The sequence below is a fragment of the Zophobas morio genome, unplaced genomic scaffold (genome assembly GCF_036711695.1).
Source record: "Zophobas morio isolate AGI-343-1 ecotype UQ-CSIRO unplaced genomic scaffold, CSIRO_AGI_Zmor_V1 ptg000002l, whole genome shotgun sequence".
Taxonomy (NCBI): Eukaryota; Metazoa; Arthropoda; class Insecta; order Coleoptera; family Tenebrionidae; genus Zophobas; species Zophobas morio.
In genome coordinates this window covers 2,227,741-2,255,242 of record NW_026972107.1, presented here as the reverse complement: position 1 = coordinate 2,255,242, position 27,502 = coordinate 2,227,741, and the positions used below count along the sequence as shown (strand labels likewise).

At 35.8% G+C, this 27,502-nt stretch overlaps 1 protein-coding gene across 4 annotated transcripts in view; it reads right to left on the bottom strand.

Moving 5' to 3' along the window:
• The window catches only part of LOC135124013 (titin), a 210,060-nt gene that overhangs the window by 16,790 nt on the left and 165,768 nt on the right, over positions 1–27,502 (bottom strand). For 2 of the 4 annotated variants that reach the window (XM_064048878.1, XM_064048890.1), the window contains exon 4: positions 24,838–24,873. The exons of the other annotated variants lie outside the window; for them this stretch is intronic. In XM_064048878.1, coding sequence (XP_063904948.1) covers positions 24,838–24,873 — 36 coding nt within the window. The remainder of the gene's footprint in view (positions 1–24,837; positions 24,874–27,502) is intronic. 4 annotated transcript variants of the gene reach the window in all.

Here is a 27,502-nt window from a genome sequence, read left to right as displayed (position 1 = left end):
TCGGGCGGTGTAAACGATCCGCTTCGCCTAATTTGTTTCGGGAAAGAACAAACACGGGCTAATAATAGACAAATCGAGTGCGTAAACGTCGGCGAGGTGTCCGGGAAGCGGGATATTCGCGACTCAAGTAAAAGTTAATTCGTTGTGAAGATCGTGTCCCCGGCTGGCGCCACCCCTGCGCGCCCGTCAAGCTTCATATTTTCCGTAAACGACGAGCTACAAGAACGCAGACTGTGGAACTTATGTAGAGTAGATGCTAGATCATAAGATTTCCTGTAATCGCCGAAAGAAAAATAAAAGTCCCTCAGAATCTGTTTTATTGAGCGAGCAGCAATCTCGAGCTAAACTTTGAAACAAATTCAGTTACGTCGGGAGGGAATAGAAGCTCGAAGATTTGTTGTTTTCTTTTTCAAAGGATTATTTTCGGTCTGAATGGAGGATCCGCGACATTCTAAATGGTGCAACTGTGAAAAGGGACTACGTAATGAGTAATGGAGCGCGTTTTGGTAGACTGAACTGATAGGAAAGCGGAAAAAACAAGCATTAAGTCTCTCGAAAAGGGGGAAAATAAGGAAATTTGTTGTACCTAGCGGGCTGAAAAAATACTGCAACTAGCTTTGTACGGGAATTCAAGTCGAGTTTCAAGAAAATTTGATTTCAGTGACCTGACGAATGCTCACGTCGCCGCTGTCCTTTAAACACCGTTTTCCGTGCGTTTGTCCGTCCACATCCATCTCGCCGCAACTCGCAATTAACCGCAACTTACCGCCTATTAACGTCAAAGAGGCAATCGCTAATTGGCGTAATTTGAACGTACAACAACACGATGAAATCGAACACTTGGTAGTAATGTTCCGAAATGGAACCGCATTGCATCGACGCTACAAAAGCTCGCTTGCTCGGGCTTCCCGCAACTGCCGTTAGAGGTTAATGCATCGCTTTGCATAACATAAAGGACGTATCATAACGCAAAAAGAAAACCTCCGCGGATTTCGGAGTGCTTTCGACAATAATTGAGTCTGTGTCGTCTCGTTTTGTTTCTGTCGAGCGTTTTGTCAACCGTTCGCTGACGAATCGCTCCGTTCCACGTTTCCTGTCGTTAATTCGCCCGTTTGTTCTTATCTCTAGCGCATTCTGCACCGTTTCTGATTTATCTCTGTGTTCACCTTGACTTTATCACAGCCGCTCCATCATCCCAAGGCTGCATCGAAAGTGGCCGTGCATTTTTCAGCGCCGATTTATATGCAAAAATATGTGCGCGCTGACCTTATTAAAATTTGATTAAGTAATTAGGAGACGGACCTTGATAATCGATTGATCTTGAGCTGGCCTTCGCGGAACGTGTGTCAAGTGATTAGATAACGGCGACCGGCGCATTCAATTCGAAACGTTTTAATTCGCCCGAAAACGCTGAAATATTAAAGGCTTAATCAAAATGTGTTTTCAGGTAAAATCGCCGATATCGATAGAAACCGATGAATTATTAACAATCCATTTACGGCGTTATTCGGTGCTTTTCCTCCAATAAAATGTTAATTATTGCCACATTGACGCTGGCGAAAATCAAATAAATTTTCATTTGGCGTCGGGCATTAAATTTACGCGATATGCAAATGCGAGCTTTAGTATGCGTCATTTGATATTGCTGCATACGATAAAGCGGGCAATAAAATTCAGGAATGAAATACAAATGTGGAGACGGAGAACACTTGTTACGCGGGAGGACCGGAGCGTGGAACGCGGAGATGCCGATGACACCTGTTCGGCAACCATCTGGGTCGGCTCCCACGAGCGAAGGGTATCGGGTTGCGGACGCGATGGGCTTCCTGCTGGCGGGAGCAAGGACTCCTGCAGCAGGAATGAGACCCAGGATACCAGGAAGGGCTTTTATTGGTCAAATACATTAACATCAGGTAACGTCAAGCCAGGTCAAGACAGATCCAGTCATGACAGATGAGGTCATAAAAGACCAGCTCGCGGCAGATGAAATTAAGACAGTCAGGATAGATTCAGGTCAGGGAAAATCAGGTCAGGACAGATTGAATCAAGGAAGGACACATTAGGTCTAGCTAGGGCAGCTAAAGTCAGATTGAGTCCAAATCGATTAGGTCAGGGCAGATGAGGCCAAAGCAAGAAAGGGAAGGCAGATCAGGTCAAGATAGATCGGCCCATAATAGATTAAGTCAAGATAGATCGGGTCAAGGCAAAACATGTCAGGGTAGATCAGGTCAAAATAGATTGGGTCAGGGCAGATTATGTTAGGGAAGATAAGGGCAAGGTAGAACGGGCCAGGGCAGATTTGGTCAGAACAGATAGTGACGGGACTGATCGGGCCTCGACAGACTGGGCTAGACAGATCGGGTCAAGACAGATCAGTTAGGATACATCAGGTCTGATGAAGACAGCTCAAGTCAGATCGGGCCAAGACAGATCAGGTCAAGGTAGAACAGGTTAGGCAAAAAGAACTGTTCAGGTCAAGACAGGGCCAGGACAGATAAGATAGGAACAGATCAGGTCAGGATGGATCAGGTCAGGAGAGATTCCGTAAAGTCAGATTAGTTAAATCAAGAGACAGATCAGCTCAGGACGGATCAGGTCAACTCAACTCACAGGAAGATTATCTGTTTCCTGAGGTACAATCTCCACTACCAATTCAGACAAACAAATTTTTTTTTGCCCATATACCGAATACAAAATTGGGGAGTTCGTTGTACAATTATGCCAATTATCAAATAAACAGTTTATTTTAGAATCATACAACATCCACTGAAATACTACAGAATCAGCTATTTTCCACAGCATCACATTTTAACAGAAACGGGCTATTCTCGAAAAAAATCCTAAGAGTAGGCACTAGAGTGGAAATATTTTGAGAAGAATATACTGTGGATTTGCAGGTTTGTAATATACCAAGAATTTTAAGTATGTCTGAAATTTATTCTTAACTTATTTGATAATAATTTTGAAAATATTAAACATCGTGAATAACTGACCTAGTAGTATTTGCTAAGATAAGACTAATTTTGGCAAATCACATACTTTCTAACAAAATAGAGGGCGGGTGGGCGGGGCTAGTACTTGCTAAGAGAAAACTGAACAATATTAAGAGTAGTCATTGAAATGAAGAGGGGGTAGGTGGGCAGGACTACTGCTTGCTTGTAAGACTCTTCAGAAAAAAACTAAATTTAGCCCCGCCCACCTCTTTTCTCTATTTCATTGACTTATTGTGACAATTTGTATAATCTAAGTTTTAAAACAAAGTGAAAAGTGGCCCCACCCACCCACCCCTACTCCGTTTTGATCATTCATTCTTATTGGCTCTGAAGAGCGGAAGTGGGGTTTTATATTGATAACAATTACACGAGTTCTCAATTTTTAATTTTTCAGTTTTTCATTCCTTCCATTTTTCGATTGCAACTTTCAGTGTTTCATTTTTTGTTAGTACTGACTAAGATAAGACTGATTTTGGCAGACGACATACTTTCTAAGAAAATACAGGGTGGGTGGGCGGGGCTAGTACTTGCTATGATAAGACTAAACAATATTAAGAGTAGTCATTAGGCCTTCTACAAGCATTGTTATTTTTTGTTCAGAAATTTAAAAATTAACCTGAAAACTAGCGATAACACAGTGAAATGCATTAAATTACAATATTTCGTGACTGTTGACAATTTAAAACCAATTTCTTAGCATTTTCTTGTTGGGTATCTTCCCGTTTTTCACATTTCCAGTTTCACTTTTCTTGTTAAAATTTTGGAAAATGTTCAACTTCTCAAAAATGTTTGAGTATGTTTAATAAAAAATTAAGTATTTTGAAAACATGACATAGGTCCAAATAGAAAAATTGGTCGCACCTACAGTCAAATATATCCAGCATTTTTGAGTTGAATTTTTACTTTACAGAATTTTCTGATGACGTCATTAACATTTTTGCGAGGACAACTTGGATTGGTGCACTGTAATACTAAAAATAACAGTATTGAATTCCCAAAATTTTCTGGGAAATTGGAGTGATTTAATCAATAAAATAAATTGACACATTCATTAATTTTTTTGAGCCACCTGTATAACCAAATCTAAAAATACGAATGCAATGATAAATCACAAGTAAAAACTTACGTTACTATGGAAATTTGCGATTTAACACCTTTAAATTTCACAAGTTTTGCAAGATTAATAGAGGCAAAATCATTCTTATCTTACTAGGTACTAGCCCCACCCACCCACCCTCTCTTTTCTTAGAGGATATGTCATTTGCCAAAATCAGTCTTATCTTAATAAGTACTAGCCCCACCCACTCACCCTCTCTTTTCTAAGAGGATATGTCATCTGCCAAAATCAGTCTTATCTTACCAGGTACTAGCCCCACCCACCCACCCTCTCTTTTCTTAGAGGATATGTCATCTGCCAAAATCAGTCTTATCTTACCAGGTACTAGCCCCACCCACCCACCCCCTCTTTTCTTAGAGGATATGTCATCTGCCAAAATCAGTCTTATCTTACCAGGTACTAGCCCCACCCACCCACCCTCTCTTTTCTTAGAGGATATGTCATCTGCCAAAATCAGTCTTATCTTACCAGGTACTAGCCCCACCCACCCACCCTCTCTTTTCTTAGAGGATATGTCATCTGCCAAAATCAGTCTTATCTTACCAGGTACTAGCCCCACCCACCCACCCCCTCTTTTCTTAGAGGATATGTCATCTGCCAAAATCAGTCTTATCTTACCAGGTACTAGCCCCACCCACCCACCCTCTCTTTTCTTAGAGGATATGTCATCTGCCAAAATCAGTCTTATCTTACCAGGTACTAGCCCCACCCACCCACCCTCTCTTTTCTTAGAGGATATGTCATTTGCCAAAATCAGTCTTATCTAACCAGGTACTAGCCCCACCCACCCACCCTGTCTTTTCTTAGAGGATATGTCATCTGCCAAAATCAGTCTTATCTTACCAAGTCTAGCCCCGCCCACCCCCCCCTTATTTTCCTCATATTTCCTCAGAGGGTAGTACTTACTAGTATTTGCTAAGATAAGTCTTATTTTGGCAAATCACATATTCTCTCAGAAAATAAGGGCGGGTGGGCGGGATTAGTACTTGCTCAGATAAGACTGATTTTGGCAAATGCTATACTCTTTGAGAAAATAGAGGGCGGGTGGGCGGGGTTTGTACTTGCCAAGATAAGATTGATTTTGGCACATCCCATGCCCTCTGAAAAAATGTAGAGGGGGTAAAGAAAGTTATATTGCAATTATTCTATTCAGTTTTAAATTTTTTCTAAAATTCTGGATGTCAAAGGAGAAAATTCGACATGGATTCACACACCACAAGTACAAGGGTATTTTATTTTATAAAATTAAAAAAACTTTTATTTCATAAAATCCAATTTTTCTTTTTTCCTTTTTTTCATATTTGTTTTTGCACTCGTTTTTTTTCCATAATTGGCGGCTTAGTTTTTTAATTCTTTTAGTTCTTTTATTCTTACATAAATTCCACCCGTCTCGAATTTTTCTATTCCTTCGTATTTTAATACATATTCCAATTTCCACTATGTGAAATTAATTATTTAATGTTCTATTTAGTTTCTGCTGTCAAATTTGTTGTTTTTCCTACATTTTTTTCTAGCTCCTCAATTTTTTTCCTCTCTATTGGCACTTTCATATTTTCTCGACGTGTCATTACCTCTAGAGTACGTAAAAAGTAGTCTTCTGTCTGTCTGGTGTCTGTATCCACTTTTAGTAAGTAATCTCCGCAACTACTAGACCGATTGTTGTCAAATTTTGTATGTATATTAGGAATATCATGTAGATGGTTAAATGTTAACTAAATTTTGGCTAATCGTCCCCACCACCAATGGAATGACGTCATCTCCAAAATTTTTGCTGAGGGAAAACTCATTTGGAATTCGCATAATCAAATTTTACAATTTTTCGAAAAAGTTGGAACAGTGATAATTATTTTATAGTGAATGCTCTATTATAATAGAATTTTGTTGCTGAATCCTTTGTAGTACATTAATTAAAAATGAATAGGTATTTAATTTGAACGTATATTAACCGGACACCCCTTATTTAAAAAATAACTCAAAACTTAATGATTTTTTTTTTATACTTAGTTTTGAGGATCATCTTCGGCGTATTTGTAAGTTTCTTAACACCAATAAAGGATTGATTGATTATGATTACTGACGTAATTGGGGACGTATAAAACGACTAGATTTGTAATGGTCGCCGAAAGAAGAATTAGACAAAAACAAGATACCAGAATCCAATTTTCTTACTTTACTTTGAAAACAGTGACTCGTTTCGTCGATTTGTCAACATCAGAATTTGTTATACTGCAACCTGATGATGGCAAATCGCCAACGCTGGTCATTGTTTTTTAAATAGAATAATACGTAGGATCGGATTCAAAGTTTTTGTGTGTTTTTTTAAATTCAACATTACGATGTTTCTCATCAAAAGTGGATCATTTTATGCCAGATGCAGACTTTCTTCATTAAATTTTACAAAACCGATGGAAACCGTCGCGCCGCCAAACCGCCCCCGGCACCATTAAACCGCCGTTTTCCGTCGACTACAGTCCGTTGCGAGACAAAGCCCCGCCATATACTTCCCAGACGCGCCGTATTAACATACACCTGTGCACATGTCACAATAAGTTCCCTCGAACGCGGCTAATGCGAAATCGGCAACAGGTGGTCCCATACATCGGCATTATTTATAATGTCTCCGCGTCGCCCCGAAACATGAAAGAACAATAGTTTAATTAATTGGCGCATTTGCATACAGTGGACTCGCGCAAGAAACGCCGAGAGAAGCGAAGAAGACGCGAAGAAACGGCCATCCGGCAAACCAGAACGAGAGGATATCCATAGATTACGAATGCCTTTTAATGACAGTCTAGAAACACGGCAGACGTGACCTGCATAACAAACTGACGGGAGACGTGTTCAAGAGAGTACTTTTGATTGCTATCGGACCTGGAACTAGTTGCGATTCGGTTAGTTTTTGCGAGGAGAGGCGGCGGCGGAGCGCGGAATGGGCGGCTGCGGCGGCGACCTTGCAGCTCGGCCGAATTTGCATTTCGCGACGGTTGGAAAAAATTGCGGTATGTGGGTTTTGGTAATCGAAGTTTGGGACAATGAAAGCTGGTGTGATGTCAGAAGTCGGGGCAGGCTAATCCGAGGAAGTGGATGCGGAGATCAAGGACGACTTAACTAGACGTTGGGCTGTTTAAGCTCTTCCAGTAGAGTGCTTGTTTCATTTGATTTATTTTTTTATTTAATGAATGCATGGGTGACCATTAGATGACTTAATTTCTCTAAAACGGTTTCAGACCCCGTCTTAAAGTTTGAACTGTTCGATTGCCTGAAGCTTTTTAGTTCTATTAATAATTTTCAGGCCCGACACTCGATTCGTTGATTATCTCGAGATAAATCAGTTGATGTTATTTTTCGAAAGTGTCGACAATTCAAAAGTTAAGAAAAAATTCAGGCGTTGTTACGGAGGTTCGAATTAGTAAAAATACCAATATCCATCGAGTTGAGTAAAAGCCCATTAAAATGAGGTAATTTGATATGGTCGAAATGGTCAAATTTTACGTTTCTGTCTAAATAACGGAACATAATTGCAAAACGGTTGCGGTTTACATCACTCGATTTTTTAGAGTTTTTTAAATCCTGTTCAGTGATTTTCAGCTTCGATACTCGATTAGTTTAATTTCTAGACACAGATATATCAGTTGGTGTCATTTTTCGAAAGTGTCGACACTCAAAAATTAAGAAAAAAATCAAGAGTCAGAGGAGACATTGTCCGAGCTCGGATTTTTGTTACGGAGATTGAAATTAGTAAAATGACAAATTTTCATTGAATTGAGAAAAGGCCCACTAAAGTGAGATAATTTGATATAATCGAAAAGCTCAAATTTTCCATTTCTATTCCATTAACGGGACGTAACTCCAAAACGGTTTTAAACTCGGACTTGCGGTTTACACCACTCGATTCCTTGAAGCTTTTTAATCTCCTAGAATAATTTTCGGGCTCCACACCCGATTCGTTTAATTTCTAGAGACTGATATATCAGTTAGTGTCAGTTTTCAAAAGTGTCGACACTCAAAAATTAAGAAAAAATTCAAGAGTCAGCGGAGACATTGTCTGAGCCCGGATTTTTGTTACGGAGGGTAAAATTACTAAAATGACCAATTTTCATTGAATTGAGAAAAGGCCCATTAAAATGAGATAATTTGATATAATCGAAATGTTCAAATTTTCCATTTCTATTCCATTAACGGGACATAAATCCAAAACGGTTTTAGACTCCGACTTGTTGTTTACATCACTCGATTTCTTAAAGTTTTTTAATCCTGTGGAAGAATTTTCAGGCTCGAAACCCGATTCGTTCAATTTCTAGAGACATATACACCAGTTGGTGTCATTTTTCGAAAGTGTCGACACTCAAAAATTAAGAAAAAATTCAAAAGTCAGTGGAGACATTATTTGAACCCGGATTTTTGTTACGGAGGTTGAAATTAGTAAAATGACCGATTTTCATTGAATTGAGAAAAGGCCCATTAAAGTGAGATAATTTGATATAATCGAAATGCTCAAATTTTCCATTTCTATTCAATTAACGGGACATAACTCCAAAACGGTTTTAGACTTGGACTTGCGGTTTACATCACTCGATTCCTTGAAGCTTTTTAATCCCGTAGAATAATTTTCAGGGTCGATACCGGATTCGTTTAATTTCTAGAGACAGATATAGATATATCAGTTGGTGTCATTTTTCGAAAGTGTCGACACTCAAAAATTAAGAAAACATTCAAAAGTCAGCGGAGACATTATCTGAGCTCGGATTTTTGTTACGGAGGTTAAAATTAGTAAAATGACCAATTTTCATTGAATCGAGAAAAGTCCCATTAAAATTAGATAGTTTGATATAATCGAAATGCTCAAATTTTCCATTTCTGTTCAATAAACGGGACATAACTCCAAAACGGTTTTAGACTCGGACTTGCGGTTTACATCACTCGATTCCTTAAAACTTTTTAATGCCGTAGAATAATTTTCAGGCTCGAAACCCGATTCGTTTAATTTCTAGAGACAGATATATCAGTTGGTGTAATTTTTCGAAAGTGTCGACACTCAAAAATTAAGAAAAAATTCAAGAGTCAGCGGAGACATTGTTTGAGCCCGGATTTTTCTTACGGATGTTGAAATTAGTAAAATGGCCAATTTTGATTGAATTGAGAACGAACCCATTAAAGTGAGATAATTTAATATAATCGAAATGCTCAAATTTTTTCATTCCTATCCCATTAACGAGACATAATTCCAAAACGGTTTTAGACTGCGACTTGCGGTTTACATCATTCGATTTCTTAGAGTTTTTTAACCCTGTTCAGTGATTTTCAGCTTCGATACTCAATTAGTTTAATTTCTAGAGACAGATATATCAGTTGGAGTCATTTTTCGAAAATGTCGACACTCAAAAATTAAGAAAAAATTCAAGAGTCAGCGGAGACATTGCTTGGGCCCGAATTATTGTTACGGAGGGTCGAGTTAATAAAGAGACCAATTTTCATAAAGTTAAGAAAGGACCCATTAAAGTGAGGTGGTTTGATGTGGTCGAAATGCTGAAATTTTCCATTTTTATCCCACTAACGGGACATAACTCCAAGATACTTTTAAACTCGATATTGCCGGTTACACCGATGGATTCCTTGAAGCTTTTTAGTCTTGTGCGGCAATTTTCAGGTTGAATACTCGATTCGTTACGTATTTATAGACGGATAAATCAGTTGATGTCATTTTTCGAAAGTGTTGACAATTCAAAAATTAAGAAAAAATTCAAGAGTCAGTGGAGACATGATCTGAGCCCGGATTTTTGTTACGGAGGTTGAAGTTAGTAAAATGAAAAATTTTCATTGAGTTGAGAAAGGATCCATTAAAGTGAGATAATTTGATATAATCGAAATGCTCAAATTTTTCATTTCTATTCCATTAACGGGACATAATTCCAAAACGGTTTTAGACTGCGACTTGCGGTTTACATCATTCGATTTCTTAGAGTTTTTTAACCTTGTTCAGTGATTTTCAGCTTCGACACTAGATTAGTTTAATTTCTAGACACAGATAAATCAGTTGGTGTCATTTTTCGAAAATGTCGACACCCAAAAATTCAAGAAAAAAATCAAGAGTCAGCGGAGACATTGCTTGGGCCCGAATTCTTGTTACGGAGGGTCGAATTAGTAAAGAGACCAATTTTCATAAAGTTAAGAAACGACCCATTAAAGTGAGGTGGTTTGATGTAGTCGAAATGCTGAAATTTTCCATTTTTATCCCACCAACGGGACATAACTCCAAGATACTTTTAAACTCGATATTGCCGGTTACACCGATGGATTCCTTGAAGCTTTTTCGTCTTGTTCGGTAATTTTCAGGCTGAATACTCGATTCGTTACGTATCTAGAGACGGATAAATCAGTTGATGTCATTTTTCGAAAGTGTGGACAATTCAAAAATTAAGAAAAAATTCAAAAATCAACGGAGACATTATTTGAGCTCGCACTCTTGTTACGGACGTTGAAATTAGTAAAATGACCAATTTTCATTGAGTTGAGAAAGAACCCATTAAGGTGAGATAATTTTATATAGGTAATCGAAATGCTCAAATTTTCCAATTCTATCCCATTAACGGGACATAATTCCAAAACGGTTTTAGACTGCGAGTTGCGGTTTACATCATTCGATTTCTTAGAGTTTTTTAACCCTGTTCAGTGACTTTCAGCTTCGATACTCGATTAGTTTAATTTTTAGACACAGATATATCAGTTAGTGTCGTTTTCCGAAAATATCGACACTCAAAAATTAAGAAAAAATTCAAGAGTCAGCGGAGACATTGCTTGGGCCCGAATTCTTGTTACGGAGGGTCGAATTAGTAAAGAGACCAATTTTCATAAAGTTAAGAAAGGACCCATTAAAGCAAGGTGGTTTGACGTGGTCGAAATGCTGAAATTTTCCATTTTTATCCCACCAACGGGACATAACTCCAAGATACTTTTAAACTCGATATTGCCGGTTACACCGATGGATTCCTTGAAGCTTTTTAGTCTTGTTCGGTAATTTTCAGGCTGAATACTCGATTCGTTACGTATCTAGAGACGGATAAATCAGTTGATGTCATTTTTCGAAAGTGTGAACAATTCAAAAATTAAGAAAAAATTCAAAAATCAACGGAGACATTATTTGAGCTCGCACTCTTGTTACGGACGTTGAAATTAGTAAAATGACCAATTTTCATTGAGTTGAGAAAGAACCCATTAAGGTGAGATAATTTTATATAATCGAAATGCTCAAATTTTCCAATTCCATCCCATTAACGGGACATAATTCCAAAACGGTTTTAGACTGCGACTTGCGGTTTACATCATTCGATTTCTTAGAGTTTTTTAACCCTGTTCAGTAACTTTCAGCTTCGATACTCGATTAGTTAATTTTTTAGACACAGATATATCAGTTAGTGTCGTTTTCCGAAAATATCGACACTCAAAAATTAAGAAAAAAATCAAGAGTCAGCGGAGACATTGCTTGGGCCCGAATTCTTGTTACGGAGGGTCGAATTAGTAAAGAGACCAATTTTCATAAAGCTAAGAAAGGGCCCATTAAAGTGAGGTGGTTTGATGTGGTCGAAATGCTGAAATTTTCCATTTTTATCCCATCAACGGGACATAACTCCAAGACACTTTTAGACTCGATATTGCCTGTTACACCAATGGATTCCTTGAAGCTTTTTAATTTTGTCCGGTAATTTTCAGGCTGATTACTCGATTCGTTTCGTATCTAGAGACGGATAAATCAGTTGATGTCATTTTTCGAAAGTGTGGACAATTCAAAAATTAAGAAAAAATTCAAAAGTCAACGGAGACATTATTTGAGCTCGCACTCTTGTTACGGACGTTGAAATTAGTAAAATGACCAATTTTCATTGAGTTGAGGAAGAACCCATTAAGGTGAGATAATTTTATATAATCGAAATGCTCAAATTTTCCAATTCTATCCCATTAACGGGCCATAATTCCAAAACGGTTTTAGACTGCGACTTGCGGTTTACATCATTCGATTTCTTGGAGTTTTTTAACCCTGTTCAGTGACTTTCAGCTTCGATACTCGATTAGTTTAATTTTTAGACACAGATATATCAGTTAGTGTCGTTTTCCGAAAATATCAACACTCAAAAATTAAGAAAAAATTCAAGAGTCAGCGGAGACATTGCTTGAGCCCGAATTCTTGTTACGGAGGGTCGAATTAGTAAAGAGACAAATTTTCATAAAGCTAAGAAAGGACTCATTAAAGTGAGGTGGTTTGACGTGGTCGAAATGCTGAAATTTTCCATTTTTATCCCATCAACGGGACATAACTCCAAGATACTTTTAGACTCGATATTGCCGGTAACACCACTTGATGCCTTGAAGCTTTTTAATCTTGTCCGGTAATTTTCAGGCCGAATACTCGATTCCTTACGTATCTAGAGATGGATAAATCAGTTGATGTCATTTTTCGAAAGTGTGGACAATTCAAAAATTAAGAAAAAATTCAAAAGTCAGCGGAGACATTCTTTGAGCTCGCATTCTTGTTATGGAGGTTGAAATTAGTAAAATGACCAATTTTTATTGACTTGAGAAAGAACCCATTAAAGTGAGATAATTTTATATAATCGAAATGCTCAAATTTTTTAATTCTATCCCATTAACTGGACATAATTCCAAAACGGTTTTAGACTGCGACTTGCGGTTTACATCATTCGGTTTCTTGGAGTTTTTTAACCCTGTTCAGTGACTTTCAGCTTCGATACTCGATTAGTTTAATTTTTAGACACAGATATATCAGTTAGTGTCGTTTTCCGAAAATATCGACACTCAAAAATTAAGAAAAAATTCAAGAGTCAGCGGAGACATTGCTTGGGCCCGAATTCTTGTTATGGAGGGTCGAATTAGTAAAGAGACCAATTTTCATAAAGTTAAGAAAGGACCCATTAAAGTGAGGTGGTTTGACGTGGTCGAAATGCTGAAATTTTCCATTTTTATCCCATCAACGGGACGTAACTTCAAGATACTTTTAGACTCGATATTGCCGGTTACACCAATGGATTCCTTGAAGCTTTTTAATTTTGTCCGGTAATTTTCAGGCTGATTACTCGATTCGTTTCGTATCTAGAGACGGATAAATCAGTTGATGTCATTTTTCGAAAGTGTGGACAATTCAAAAATTAAGAAAAAATTCAAAAGTCAGCGGAGACATTCTTTGAGCTCGCATTCTTGTTAAGGAGGTTGAAATTAGTAAAATGACTAATTTTCAATGAGTTGAGAAAGAACCCATTAAAGTGAGATCATTTTATATAATCGAAATGCTCAAATTTTCCATTTTTATCCCATTAACGGGACATAATTCCAAAATGGTTTTAGACTGCGACTTGCGGTTTACATCACTCGATTTCTTAGAGTTTTTTTAACCCTGTTCGGTGATTTTCAGCTGCGATACTCGATAAATTTAATTTCTAGACACAGATATATCAGTTGGTGTCATTTTTCGAAAATGTCGAAACCCAAAAATTAAGAAAAAATTCAAGAGTCAGCGGAGACATTGCTTGGGCCCGAATTCTGGTTATGGAGGGTCGAATTAATAAAGAGACCAATTTTCATAAAGTTAAGAAAGGACCCATTAAAGTGAGGTGGTTTGATGTGGTCGAAATGCTGAAATTTTCCATTTTTATCCCATCAACGGGACATAACTCCAAGATACTTTTAGACTCGATATTGCCGGTTACACCAATGGATTCTTTGAAGCTTTTTAATTTTGTCCGGTAATTTTCAGGCTGATAACTCGATTCGTTTCGTATCTAGAGACGGATAAATCAGTTGATGTCATTTTTCGAGAGTGTGGACAATTCAAAAATTAAGAAAAAATTCAAAAGTCAGCGGAGACATTCTTTGAGCTCGCATTCTTGTTACGGAGGTTGAAATTAGTAAAATGACCAATTTTCATTGAACTGAGAAAAGGCCCATTAAAGTGAGATAAATTGTTATAATCGAAATGCTCAAATTTTCCATTTCTATTCCATTAATGGGACATAAATCCAAAACGGTTTTAGACTCGGACTTGCGGTTTACATCACTCGATTCCTTGAAGCTTTTTAATCCCGTAGAATAATTTTCAGGCTCCACACCAGATTCGTTTAATTTCTAGAGACAGATATATCAGTTGGAGTCATTTTTCGAAAGTGTCGACACTCAAAAATTAAGAAATAATTCAAGAGTCAGAGAAGACATTGTCTAAGCCCGGATTTTTGTTACGGCGATTGAAATTAGTAAAATGACCAATTTTCATTGCATTGAGAGAAGACCCATTAAAGCGAGATAATTTGAAATAATCGAAATGCTCAAATTTTCCATTTCTATTCCATTAACGAGACATAACTCCAAAACGGTTTTAGATTCGGACTTGCGGTTTACTTCACTCGATTCCTTGAAGATTTTTAATCCCGTGGAATAATTTTCAGGCTCGAAACCCGATTCGTTTAATTTTTAGAGACAGATATATCAGTTGGTGTCATTTTTCGATAGTGTGGACACTCAAAAATTAAGAAAAAATTCAAGAGTCAGCGGAGACATTGTCTGAGCCCGGATTGTTGTTACGGCGATTGAAATTAGTAAAATGACCAATTTTCATTGAGTTGAGAGAAGACCCATTAAAGCGAGATAATTTGAAATAATCGAAATGCTCAAATTTTCCATTTCTATTCCATTAACGAGACATAACTCCAAAACGGTTTTAGATTCGGACTTGCGGTTTACTTCACTCGATTCCTTGAAGATTTTTAATCCCGTGGAATAATTTTCAGGCTCAAAACCCGATTCGTTTAATTTCTAGAGACAGATATATCAGTTGGTGTCATTTTTCGAAAGTGTCGACACTCAAAAATTAAGAAAAAATTCAAGAGTCAGAGGAGACATTGTCTGAGCCCGGATTTTTGTTACGGAGGTTGAAATTAGTAAAATGACCAATTTTCACTGAATTGAGAAAAGGCCCATTAAAATGAGATCGAATTAATACCCACAGAGTCGAAAAGTATGTTTTTTAATTTTTACTTAATATATACTTCCTTAAAACAAACTCAGGTTTATAGAATTTCACGAATTATAACACCTATAACCCAAGTTTGCGAAAACACACTCCCACGACATTTCCTTTCCAGAAAAATCCCCCATCCCGCCCCAAATCTCACCCACCATCTCAAAAACCCACTAAATCCCGCGAAATTAATCCGCACCCATCCCGCACCAGCCCCAAAACAATCCCGAAATTCCCGCCTCCTCGCCAAAAATCCAGCCGAAATTCTTCTCGGGCCGCCAACGCGCTTTCCCCGACTTCGGGCGGCCATTTCGTTTCTTGCCGCGGCGCGCGGGAGGGGCGAGAGGGGGCCGCCCGCTCCGCCCCACCACATCCCGACGGTCGCCGCAACTGGCTGCCGGCCCGTGATATATTTACGTAACGTCTACTTGTTACATTTTATTAATTCCTGCGGAATCATTGTTCAAATAATAAATAGCGTTAGTTTCGTAGTCACTGTTACGTGGTCGTTTACCATTTCTGGTCGTTGCGTAACGCGTTATGGATGCGCGATGGAGTCGCGCTAGCTGGGTCGGGTTATTAACTGATGGACACCTGAGCGCTGCTGGGTGGGTTGTGAGGTGCCATGGGTGAGAAAGTGGGAAACGATTTCGGGGATTTGGGTCAGGGTGTGAAGATGATTGGGAGATTGACGGTTTGTGTGGAGAGGATGTTTTTGTTGGGTTTGGTGGATGTGGTTGGTGTGGGTTTTGTAATAAGAGTTGTGGTTTTTGAACGACTGTTTTTCTTAGAAATTATTTCCGTATTTATACGAAATGTCAAGCAATTCAACATTTTCAAAATTTCAGCCACCCTTGACGGTTTTGTTAGTTTGTTTATCTACAAAATTAACAGACTGCTGTGGGTAAGCTTTCAGCCATGTTCTCTCCACTAATTGTTATTAGTTTTGTTGACAAAGGAATTATATAACTGAATTCTCCTTGAAGATTTTAAAACTAAGTATTTTATACAGTCTAATATAACAATAATCAACTATTTGTATCAGATATTAAGTAGAAAACTCAACAAGAAGCGAAAAATACGTCAAAATATGCAAAAGCATGCAAATGACGCTGAAATATGCAAAATATGCAAAAATTAATTGGCGTCGATTGCTTTTAATTATAGCGATTCGTGTAGACTTAAAGGGCTGATTGTCGTATTATAATAATAATAATAATTTATATTCAATATTTAAATTTGCTAATTTAGCTGTGTTATACCTGCATAAAGTTATAGATTATAAAAATAGATCATAAAATTTAATCAAAACAATACGCTCTTTGGCTCGTTTTGTGTCATTTGAGTTATTTTTCTTTATTTTTAAATCAAGAAGTCTTTTACGATTTGTAGCGTTTTAAAATATAAAATTTAAACAATTGTGTCCTTTATCAAATTTTCTAACTACTGGACTGATTGTTGATGTCAATTTTTATTTGTATTTTGGAACGATCGTGTAGAAAATTTGTCTGATCATCCCCACCAACAATTTGATGATGTCACTTAAAAATTTGGCATAGTAGATGCTATTTACATTTTTTGGAATATCATACTACTGAACTTGTGGTCTTTGAATCCGCCTGGATTTTTAACTAATGGGACTACTCATTAAAAAAATTAAACTTGTGGGGAGAAGTTCATTCGACATCTACTCGAGACCCATTTTTAATTTTAAGAACAAGTACAACAAAATCCTTTAAAAATATCCGAGTAAACATTGTAATCATGAATAATGCTTCTACTATTTAGCAATGTAAATAAAAATACATAAATTCTTTGTTGCTTAAAACTCCCAGAAACGTGATTCAAACATGACAGTGAGTCGCATTCTTGTGAATGTGTGTTAAAATACGTGGAAAATGAAAATTACAATAACTATAAATAAAACATTAAGCGCTATCAAAAACTTAATAAACATTACTTAAGATTCATTTAAGCAAGGTCAAGAGAGACGACAAAAAAGGGAATAAAAGGAAGAATAAAAGCAGAAAAAGCGGGCGCGAAGAGGTTGATAAAACAAAGGCTAAGAACGCGACCAAAAGGGGACAGAGAGACTCAAAAACGTGACAAAAAAAAAGTCAAAAAATTGCGACAAAAACAGGTAAAAAAGCGTCGAAAAAACGCGAAGAAAGAAATAAAGAGGTCAAGAAATAAGCAACAAAAAAGCGAAAAAAGAGACAAAAAATGGGATAAAACGGGCCAAAAATGTGTCATACATAAAATAAAAGACGTCAAAAAAGGCTGCAAGAAATACGACTGAAAAAGGAGTACCTACTAAACAAGCTATAAAAAGTGCGATAAAAGAGGATAAATCAAAAAACAACAAAAAACGTGAAGAAAGAAATAAAGAGGTCAAGAAATAGGAGCAACAAAAACCGAAAAAAAGAGAGACAAAAGGCGAGAAAACGGGCCAAACGTTTGTCAAAAATAAAACAAAACGAAGTTAAAGAAGGTTATAAAAATTACGACTGAAAGAGGAGTAAAAAAAGCTACAAAAAGTGCGATAAAAGCAGGTAACACGAAGAAAGAAATAAAGAGGTCAAGAAATAAGCACCAAAAAAAGCGAAAAGAAATTAGACAAAAAGGCTATAAAACTGGCCAAACATGTGTGATAAATAGACAGCGGATTTCTGTCGGGCTACGTCACGATATAGGTGGGGACGCGCTGCATCGCCGGGACTCAGTAGCGGGTGATAGGTAATCACCGAATTTAATTGTCACTTGATTCCATAAATACAAATAACGATTTATTAATCAAACGGCTAAGTAAATGAGAACTGGAATTAACAGCAGAGTGCAACGAAGCAGCGTTATTCTAATCTCAAATAAACGAAGTGCAGCCGGTAACTGCAATAAATTCCCATCCCGTACGAGCCGTACCGAGTTTGGCCTTGTCTAGCCCGACAGAAATCCGCTCTCTAGTGATACATAAAACACGTAAAACAGGCTATAAGAGTTACGGCTGAAAAAGGAGTAAAAAAAGCTACAAAAATTGCAATAAAAGCAGGTAATAAAAAAGCAACAAAAAAAGGCGAAGAAAGAAATAAAGACGTCAAGAAATAAGCGAAAAAAAACACCAAATGGCGATAAAGCGGGCCAAAAATTTGTCATAAATAAAATAAAAGACGTCAAAACAGGCTATAAGAATTACAACTGAAAAAGGAGTAAAAAAAGCTAGAAAAAGGCTACAAAAAGTGCGATAAAAGCGCGTAATAAAAAAACCCAAGAAACGCAAAAAAAGACATAAAGAAGTCAAGAAATAAGCAACAAAAAAACGAAAAAAAGAGACAAAAAGGCGATAAAACGGGCCAACAATTTGTCATAAATAAAATAAAAGACGCCAAAAAGGCTATAAGAATTATGGCTGAAAAAGGAGTAAAAAAGCTACAAAAAGTGCGATAAAAGCAGGTAATAAAAAAGCAACAAAAAACGCGAAGAACGAAATAAGAGGTCAAGAAATAAACGAAAAAAAAGAGACAAAATGGCGACAAAGCGGCCCAAAAATATGTAATAAATAAAATAAAAGACATTAAAAACGGTCATACAAGAATTACGACAGAAAAAGGAGTAAAAAGCTATAAAAAGGCTACAAAACAAAAATGCGATAAACGCAGGTAATAAAAAAAGCAACAAGAAATGCAAAGAAAGAAATAACGAGGTCAAGGAATAAGCAACAAAAAAATGAAAAAAAGACACAAAAAGGCGATAAAACGGGCCAAAAATTTGTCATAAATAAAATAGAAGACGTCAAAAAAGGCTATAAAAATTACGACGCCTGAAAATGGAGTAACAAAGGCTACAAAAAGTGCGATAAAAGCAGATAACAAAAAAAGCGACAAAAAACGCGAATAAAGAAGTAAAGAGGTCAAGAAAAAAGCAACAAAAAAGCGAAAAAAGAGACAAAAAGGAGATAAAACGGGCCAAACGGTTGTCATAAATAAAACAAAAGAGGTCAAAAAAGGCTATAAAAATTACGAGTGAAAAAGGAGTAAAAAAAAAGCTAGAAAAAGGCTACAAAAATTGCGATAAAAGCAGGTATTAAAAAAGCAACAAAAAACACGACGAAAGCAATAGAGGTCAAGAAATAAGTAACAAAAAAGCGAAAAAAAAAAGACAAAAAGGGGATGAAACGGGCGAAAAATATGTCTAAAATAAAATAAAAGACGTCAAAACTTAAGAATTACAACTGAAAAAGGAGTAAAAAAACCTAGAAAAAGGCTACAAAAAGTGCGATAAAAGCGCTAAAAAAGTTCAAGAAACGCAAAGAAAGAAATGCAGAGGTCAAGAAATAAGCAACAAAAAAGCGAAAAAAGAGACAAAAAAGCGATAAAACGGGCCAACATTTGTCATAAATAAAATAAAAGACGCCAAAAAGGCTATAAGAATTATGGCTGAAAAAGGAGTAAAAAAAGTTACAAAAAGTTCGATAAAAGCAGGTAATAAAAAAGCAACAAAAAACGTGAAGAACGAAATAAAGAGGTCAAGAAATAAACGAAAAAAAAGAGACAAAATGGCGACAAAGTGGCCCAAAAATATGTAATAAATAAAATAAAAAGGTCATACAAGAATTACGACAGAAAAAGGAGTAAAAAAGCTATAAAAAGGCTACAAAACAAAAATTGCGATAAACGCAGGTAATAAAAAAAGCAACAAGAAATGCAAAGAAAGAAATAACGAGGTCAAGGAATAAGCAACAAAAAAGTGAAAAAAAGACAAAAAAAGGCGATAAAACAAGCCAAAAATTTGTCATAAATAAAATAGAAGACGTCAAAAAAAGCTATAAGAATTACGACGACTGAAAATGCGAGTAACAAAGGCTACAAAAAGTGCGATAAAAGCAGGTAACAAAAAAAAGCGACAAAAAACGCGAAAAAAAAATAAAGAGGTCAAGAAATAAGCAACAAAAAAGCGAAAAAAAGAGAAACAAAAAGGCGATAAAACGGGCCAAAGGTTTGTCATAAAAAAAGGAGACGAAATGCCATAAAACGGCCAAACGTCTGTCATAAATAAAATAAAAGGTCAAAAAGGCTATAAGAGTACGACTGAAAAAGGCTACAAAAAGGCTTCAAAAAAGCTACCAAAAGGCTAGAAAGAGGGATAAAAGCAGGTAATAAATAAAAAACTTAACAAAAAACGCGAAGAAAGAAATAAAGATCATGAAATAAGTCATAAAAAAGCTAAAAAAGAGACAACAAGGCTACAAAAAGTGTGGCCAAAACATGAAGAAAGAAATAAAGAGGTCAAGAAATAAGCAAAAAAAAGCGAAAAAGACAAAAAAGGGGATAAAATGGGCAAAAATTTGTAAAAAATATAATAAAAGATGTCGAAAATGTTATAAGAATTACAACTGAAAAAGAGGAAAAAAAGGCCACAAAACGTGCGATAAAAACAGGTAACAAAAAAAAACTACAAAAACGCGAATGAAGAAATAAAGAGATCAAGAAATAAACAACAAAAAAGCGAAAAAAAGAAACAAAAAGGCGATAAAACCGGCCAAACGTTTGCCATAAATAAAATAAAACATGTTAAAAAAGGCTACAAAAGTTACGACTGAAAAAAGAGTAAAAAAAAGTTACAAAAAGGCTACAAAAAGGGATAAAACCAGGTAATAAAAAAGGTAAAAAAAAGGTGAAGAAAGAAATAAAGATCATGAAATAAGTCATAAAAAAGCTAAAAAAGAGACAAAAAGGCTACAAAGTGTGACAAAAACACGAAGAAAGAAATAAAGACGTCAAGAAATAAGCAACAAAAAAGCGAAAAAAAGAGACAAAAAGGGGGATAAAATGGGCAAAAATTTGTAATAAATAGAATAAAAGACGTCGAAAAAGGCTATCAGAATTACGACTAAAAAAGGAGTAAAAAAGGTCATAAAACGTGCGATAAAACCAGGTAACAAAAAAAGCGACAAAAACGCGGATAAAGAAATAAAGAGATCAATAAATAAGTAACAAAAAAGGGAAAAAAAGAGACAAAAAGGCGATAAAACGGGCCAAACGTTTGCCATAAATAAAATAAAAGATGTCAAAAATGGCTACAAAAGTTACGACTGAAAAAAGAGTAAAAAAAAAGTTACAAAAAGGCTACAAAGAGGGATAAAAGCAGGTAATAAAAAAGGTAACAAAAAACGTGGAGAAAGAAATAAAGGTCTTGAAATAAGTCATAAAAAAGCTAAAAAAGAGACAAAATGGCTACAAAAAGTGTGACAAAAACACGAAGAAAGAAATAAAGAGGTCAAGAAAAAAGCGAAAAAAAGAGACAAAAAAGGGGGTAAAATGGACAAAAATTTGTAATAAATAGAATAAAAACGTCCAAAAAGGCTATAAGAATTACTACTGAAAAAGGAGTAAAAAAGGGCCACAAAACTTGCGATAAAACCAGGTAACAAAAAAAGCGACAAAAACGCGGATAAAGAAATAAAGAGATCAAGAAATAAGCAAAAAAAAAGCGAAAAAAAAAAGACAAAAAGGCGATAAAACGGGCCAAAAATTTGTAATAAATAAAATAAAAAACGTCTAAAAACGCTATAAGAAAAACGACTGAAAAAGCTTAAAAAAAGCTACAAAAGGGCTACGAAAAGTGCGTAAAACACAACAACAAAGACTAGTATAAAAATAAAGGCGAAAAAAGACGATAAAAAACAGGACAAAAAGAAGGCCACAAAAAAGGTGAAAAAAAGACACCAAAAACGCTAAAAAATCATAGTTTCTTAAATCCTTGATTTTTGATTTTATTAAGCGCATTTTTTTCCAACCCTAATTACTAATGCTAGAAGAAATATAAAAAAAATCAGGGTTAACACAATGGCGGTTTTTTTTTTTCACACGGAGAATAACTGAAAATTATATAGCGTGAGTCATTAACGCGGTTAATTACTTATCTCCTTAATTTGTTTATTAAAGATACGGGAAAAAGTGACCGGCTAAAGTTAGACGGCTCTGAGTAGCATATACTAAAATTATTGTCGACTATACGGAGTGTTTTGCTTTCTAGGCACACAACCTATATAGTTTTATATATTCTTGTTGTAATATTTTATCGAGAGATAGAAAAAGGTACGCGCTTTTTCATGGTATTAAGTACTAATATACAGAGTGTTTATAAAAAATATAACTTTACAATTATTATTCAAATATCGATATTTGAGTTTTTCAAATAGAACATCGTGTATCTTAAAAAATTGAATAAGATCCAGTACTAAAATACCCTGTAATATATAAAAAATAAAGGAAAACGCGAAAAAGTCGCCTTAGTATTCCTTACGGACAAATTTCTACCGGGTGATTTTTTAAATGACGCTCACATCAACACTTGAAACTACCTCATGGGCAACTAGAGCAGCAATTTAAAAAATCACTCGATATAATCTATAACAATGAGAATTAAGTAGCGGACACATCGAAAACTACTGACCCGATTGTGTTACGACTTTTCGTAATTTAAATAAACGAACCTTGAGAAGTCAATTTTAAGATGTAAGAAATCTTGATTGGTTATATTTAGTGACGCAAAAATTTATTACGTCAATGCCAGAAGTTATTTAATAAAGATTGTATAATAAGACATCGTATTGAAAAGGGGAGAAAGTTCTGTGCAAATAAGTCGAGATTAAATGATTAAATTCGTATTTGACAACAAAATTGTCACACTTAACACTGACAAAAATACAACATTTAGCATCCAGAAATGTACCAAACATTAATTTTCAGACACAATTTCATTACGCTGAAACGTAAACGTCCGAGTTTATCATAATAATGACACCAAAGCACCGACATTCATTATATGTAAATAATTTTAAAATTTAAAATCAATATTGAACAGTGACGCTATTAATAGCAGAAACATTCTAAATTTAACCTGCCATTATTCATTAAAATAAATTAATAAAACGGCACGGGCGGAAATAGCTGCTGCATTTTTGTTTGCGCGTTTACTTTTTAATAATAAATCGTGATATACACACACGATACGATTTTGTTTTCAATCCAAAGCGATAGAGACATTTTTGAGTTTTAACACAAAGCATTCAATTATAAAATATTGTCCCAATTTTGACTTATGAATATTCAGTCCTGACTCCGCTTCATTTTAAATAATAAATAATCTTGCAGTGTTTTAGTTAAGCACTCTCTTGATGATAACGTAATCTTTCTCGTATCTTCCATCAAGTCAGTTATGGATTGTGAATATGTTTCGAATGTTTCCTTATAATGCAATCTCGATGCAAATTTTCGCTCGCTGCGCACTATCATTACGACCCGACTCGTTCCCATCTCGATCCGCTCCTCTTGATAAATGACCCCCATTACGTAAAGTACCAATTATTTATAAAATAAAGTAAGCCCGATATGAGTATTAATTAATAGCAAACGATCCCGTGATCGTAATAATAATAATCTGATCCCAACCGGATGCATATTTCAAAGCAGCGTCGATAGCATCTAATCCTCCAGACAAACGAGTTACCAACAAAACAATTTGTACGTTTCAAAGCTCCGTGCCCGAGAAACCGAACTCCGTACATCTGGAACACTTCCAGTGGAATACGAGGTCAGAGTTCGCGGTGAAAGCTCGGCTCCGTCTCGCGAATGTAAATTTATGAAAGTGTAAACTGTAGAAAGCACTCGGTGTAAAATTTCGCAAAACCGACTGAAATATCAAACGGCGCATTCATATCGAGCGAAATAATGCCATTAATTTAATGAGTGTAACGCGCTTTCCGCGAAATCATCATTAATCACGAACGTTACATACTGGTTATTCATTGTTTCGTATGGAGGCTTGTTGGAGTAAATATTTCAATATTATTGCGGGATTTATGCGCGGACAACGCCACAAATTAAACCGACACCGCTGATAACGGCGGAATTAATTTCTTAATTTTAATTTATGGAGGAAAGCGGCGGAGATTTATCGGCCGGGGAGCGAAACGCGACGCAAATAAGAGTAGTCGCTGACAAAGTCTGGAAAAAGCGGAGGACTCACGCGACGCCCTGTCGAACTCCGAATTCAGACACAAAAGTTGCGTCATTTCCGCCCATCGCACCGGAAAGAAACACCATTCGATGTTTATTTTTATTCGCTATACCGGAACTTATTGATAAAGTGGGATGATAAAAGCCCGAAGTGTTCAAATATTTGTCATTTGATTTAACCGCGCCATTGTGGCTATAAATAGCGATTTTTCTACATGTCCGCGATGAAAGATGCATAAGGCTGACGGCCGTCATGACAAAAACATCATTGAAATCAATTAGCACGACAAGTTTTTGCTTGTGACTACCGTTGAATAAATTATAATACATGTAAAGAATTTTAGCATTTTTGTCAACATTCCAGTTTATTTAAATTCGGAGTGATTAATGGCCTCGCGCTAGATTAACTTATTCTCGCAGTTTATCGACGCTGGTCGAAATAATGGCGATTTTTTCATTCGACGGTTTAAGTCGCGGAATTTATTTTGTTTGAGTTGCGAAATTTACGGGTTTGTGATTTGTGGTTTTATTTTGTGCGGAGATTATGAATCGGGGGCCGTAATTCAGGTTTAATAACGTTTTGGCAGGGCGGCTGTTTTTGCAAGTGTGACATTGTAGATGCCAAAAAATAAATAAAGAGGCGAAGACGCTCAAAATAGGGCGGACGGCGCGTGAGTGGATGCAATGCCTTACCGAGGGCTGAAGGGCGAAGCGGAAGCAGGAACTCACCTGAAAAAAACAAAATAAAAAAAAATAAAAAATGTGTTCGTAGTTCATACTGGGCTAACAAAATTTTTATTGAAACTATTAAAATGTAACGATAAAAGTATAAAAATTCACAACAGTTGCCAGAGGATGGTTAAATTTTTGTTCTAAGTAACATTTAAAAGCAGTCCACGATCTGTTACCACACTCGATAGGTTTCCAGAGACCTTTGAAAACCTGGAGATGCTAACCCGATTTTATCTGGCTTGTCCATTTAATTTATCAGTCAAAAAATTGAGGAACTTGAGACGGAGTCGTTAGTCTAAAAAATTGGTCTAAAGAGTTTAGACAGTACTTCCCTCGCTGTCGGAAACGTGACGACTGCATGCCTATTATGTTTTTTTTTCGCAGTGGATTTCAAAGAATTCGGTTTTGTAGTTCCTGAGTAAATCAATAAAATAAATTTACGCATTCATTAATTTTTTTGAGTCACCCTGTATATGCAAATCCAAAAAAAAATCAATGGAGTGATAAATCACAAGTACAGACTCATCATATTTTGTACAGTTTAGATAGGATTTATTCGGCAAACTTTCGAGCTGACGTCATCAATTTTTTGGAGGGGATAAGCAAATGTATTTTGACTAAACATTTATTATGCTCTTTATAACCTTAAAACATCTGCAAGATTTCAAAGCATTCGGTTTTGCAGTTCATGATTAAATCAAAAAAATAAATTTACGCATTCATTAATTTTTTTGAGTCACCCTGTATATGCAAATCCAAAAAATATGAATGGAGTGATAAATTACAAGTACAGACTCATCATATTTTGTACAGTTTAGATAGGATTTATTCGGCAAACTTTTGAGCTGACGTCATCAATTTTTTGGAGGGGATAAACAAATGTATTTTGACTAAACATTTATTATGCTCTTTATAACCTTAAAACATCTTCAAGATTTCAAAGCATTCTGTTTTGTAGTTCCTGAGTAAATTAGTAAAATAAATTTACGCTTTCATTAATTTTATTGAATCACCCTGTATATGCAAATCCAAAAAATATGAATGGAGTGATAGATCACAAGTACAGACTGATCATATTTTGTACATTTTAGATATGATTTATTCGGCAAACTTTCGAGCTGACGTCATCAAGTTTTTGGAGGGGATAAGCAAATATATTTTGACTAAACATTTATTATGCTCTTTATGACCTTAAAACATCTGCAAGATTTCAGAGCATTCGGTTTTGTAGTTCCTGATTAAATCAATAAAATATATTTACGCATTCATTAATTTTTTTTTAATCACCCTGTATATGCAAATCCAAAAAATATGAATGGAGTGATAAATTACAAGTACAAACTCATCATATTTTTACAGTTTAGAAGGATTTATTCGGCAAACTTTCGAGCTGACGTCATCAATTTTTTGGAGGGGATAAGCAAATATATTTTGACTAAACATTTATTATGCTCTTTATAACCTTAAAACATCTGCAAGATTTCAAAGCATTCGGTTTTGTAGTTTCTGAGTAAATCAGTAAAATAAATTTACGCTTTCATTAATTTTTTTGAGTCACCCTGTATATGCAAATCCAAAAAATATGAATGGAGTGATAGATCACAAGTACAGACTCATCATATTTTGTACATTTTAGATATGATTTATTCCACAAACTTTTGAGCTGACGTCATCAAGTTTTTGGAGGGGATAAGCAAATATTTTTTGACTAAAGATTTATGATGCTCTTTATAGCCTTAAAACATCTGCAACATTTCAAAGCATTCTGGTTAGCAGATTGAAAATTAAATTTCAAAATGTTGTTTTATAATTTTGATTTTTTTTCCAAAAATCTGGACGTTTCGGGTGAAAAGTCGATTCGGAGTTGTAAACTACATGTGTAGGACTATGTTATTTTATACAATTGAAAACCCATTTACTATGTACAATTTTGAAGTGACGTCATCGCATTAGTGGTGGGGATGATTAGACAAATTTTGGTTAGCGTTTTACCATCTACATCATATTCTTAATATAAGTACAAAATTTCACAACAATCGGTCCAGTACTTTCGGAGATTATCTGTCTAATAAAAATCCGGGACGGCAGACGGACAGACGGACGGACAGACGGACGGACAGACGGACGGACAGACGGACAGACAGACGGAAATGGGAGACCTATTTCTTCGTCTTCTAGGGGTCATGAAAGATCGAGAAAACGTAAAAGTAGAGATTCGGCCGACGGACTCGATTACAATACTTCCTTTGCTTACGCTCGGGAAGTAAAAATTGTAAACCTCGAAAACCCGATGACCTGAAGCTTGTCAGGTCAGGTCAGGTCAGGTTCTGATAATTTTTATCAAAAATTAAATAATAAATTTCATTAAACAACTTATACAAGGTGTTCCAAAAATGATGCCTAAACTTGATACTACGTTGTTAAGAAGGCTCTGAGAAACTTGAAAAAAAAGGTTCAAAAAAATCTCTGAACCAAAATTTTAAAAATATTTAACTTCAAAGTTGAAGAAATAGCTTCGTAATTTTGATTTGTTTTAATAAACTGTCAATGTTTTGAGAAACTACATTATTAATTAAAAATAAAGGGAGGGTAGGCGGGGCTAATACTTACTAACATCTACTGATTT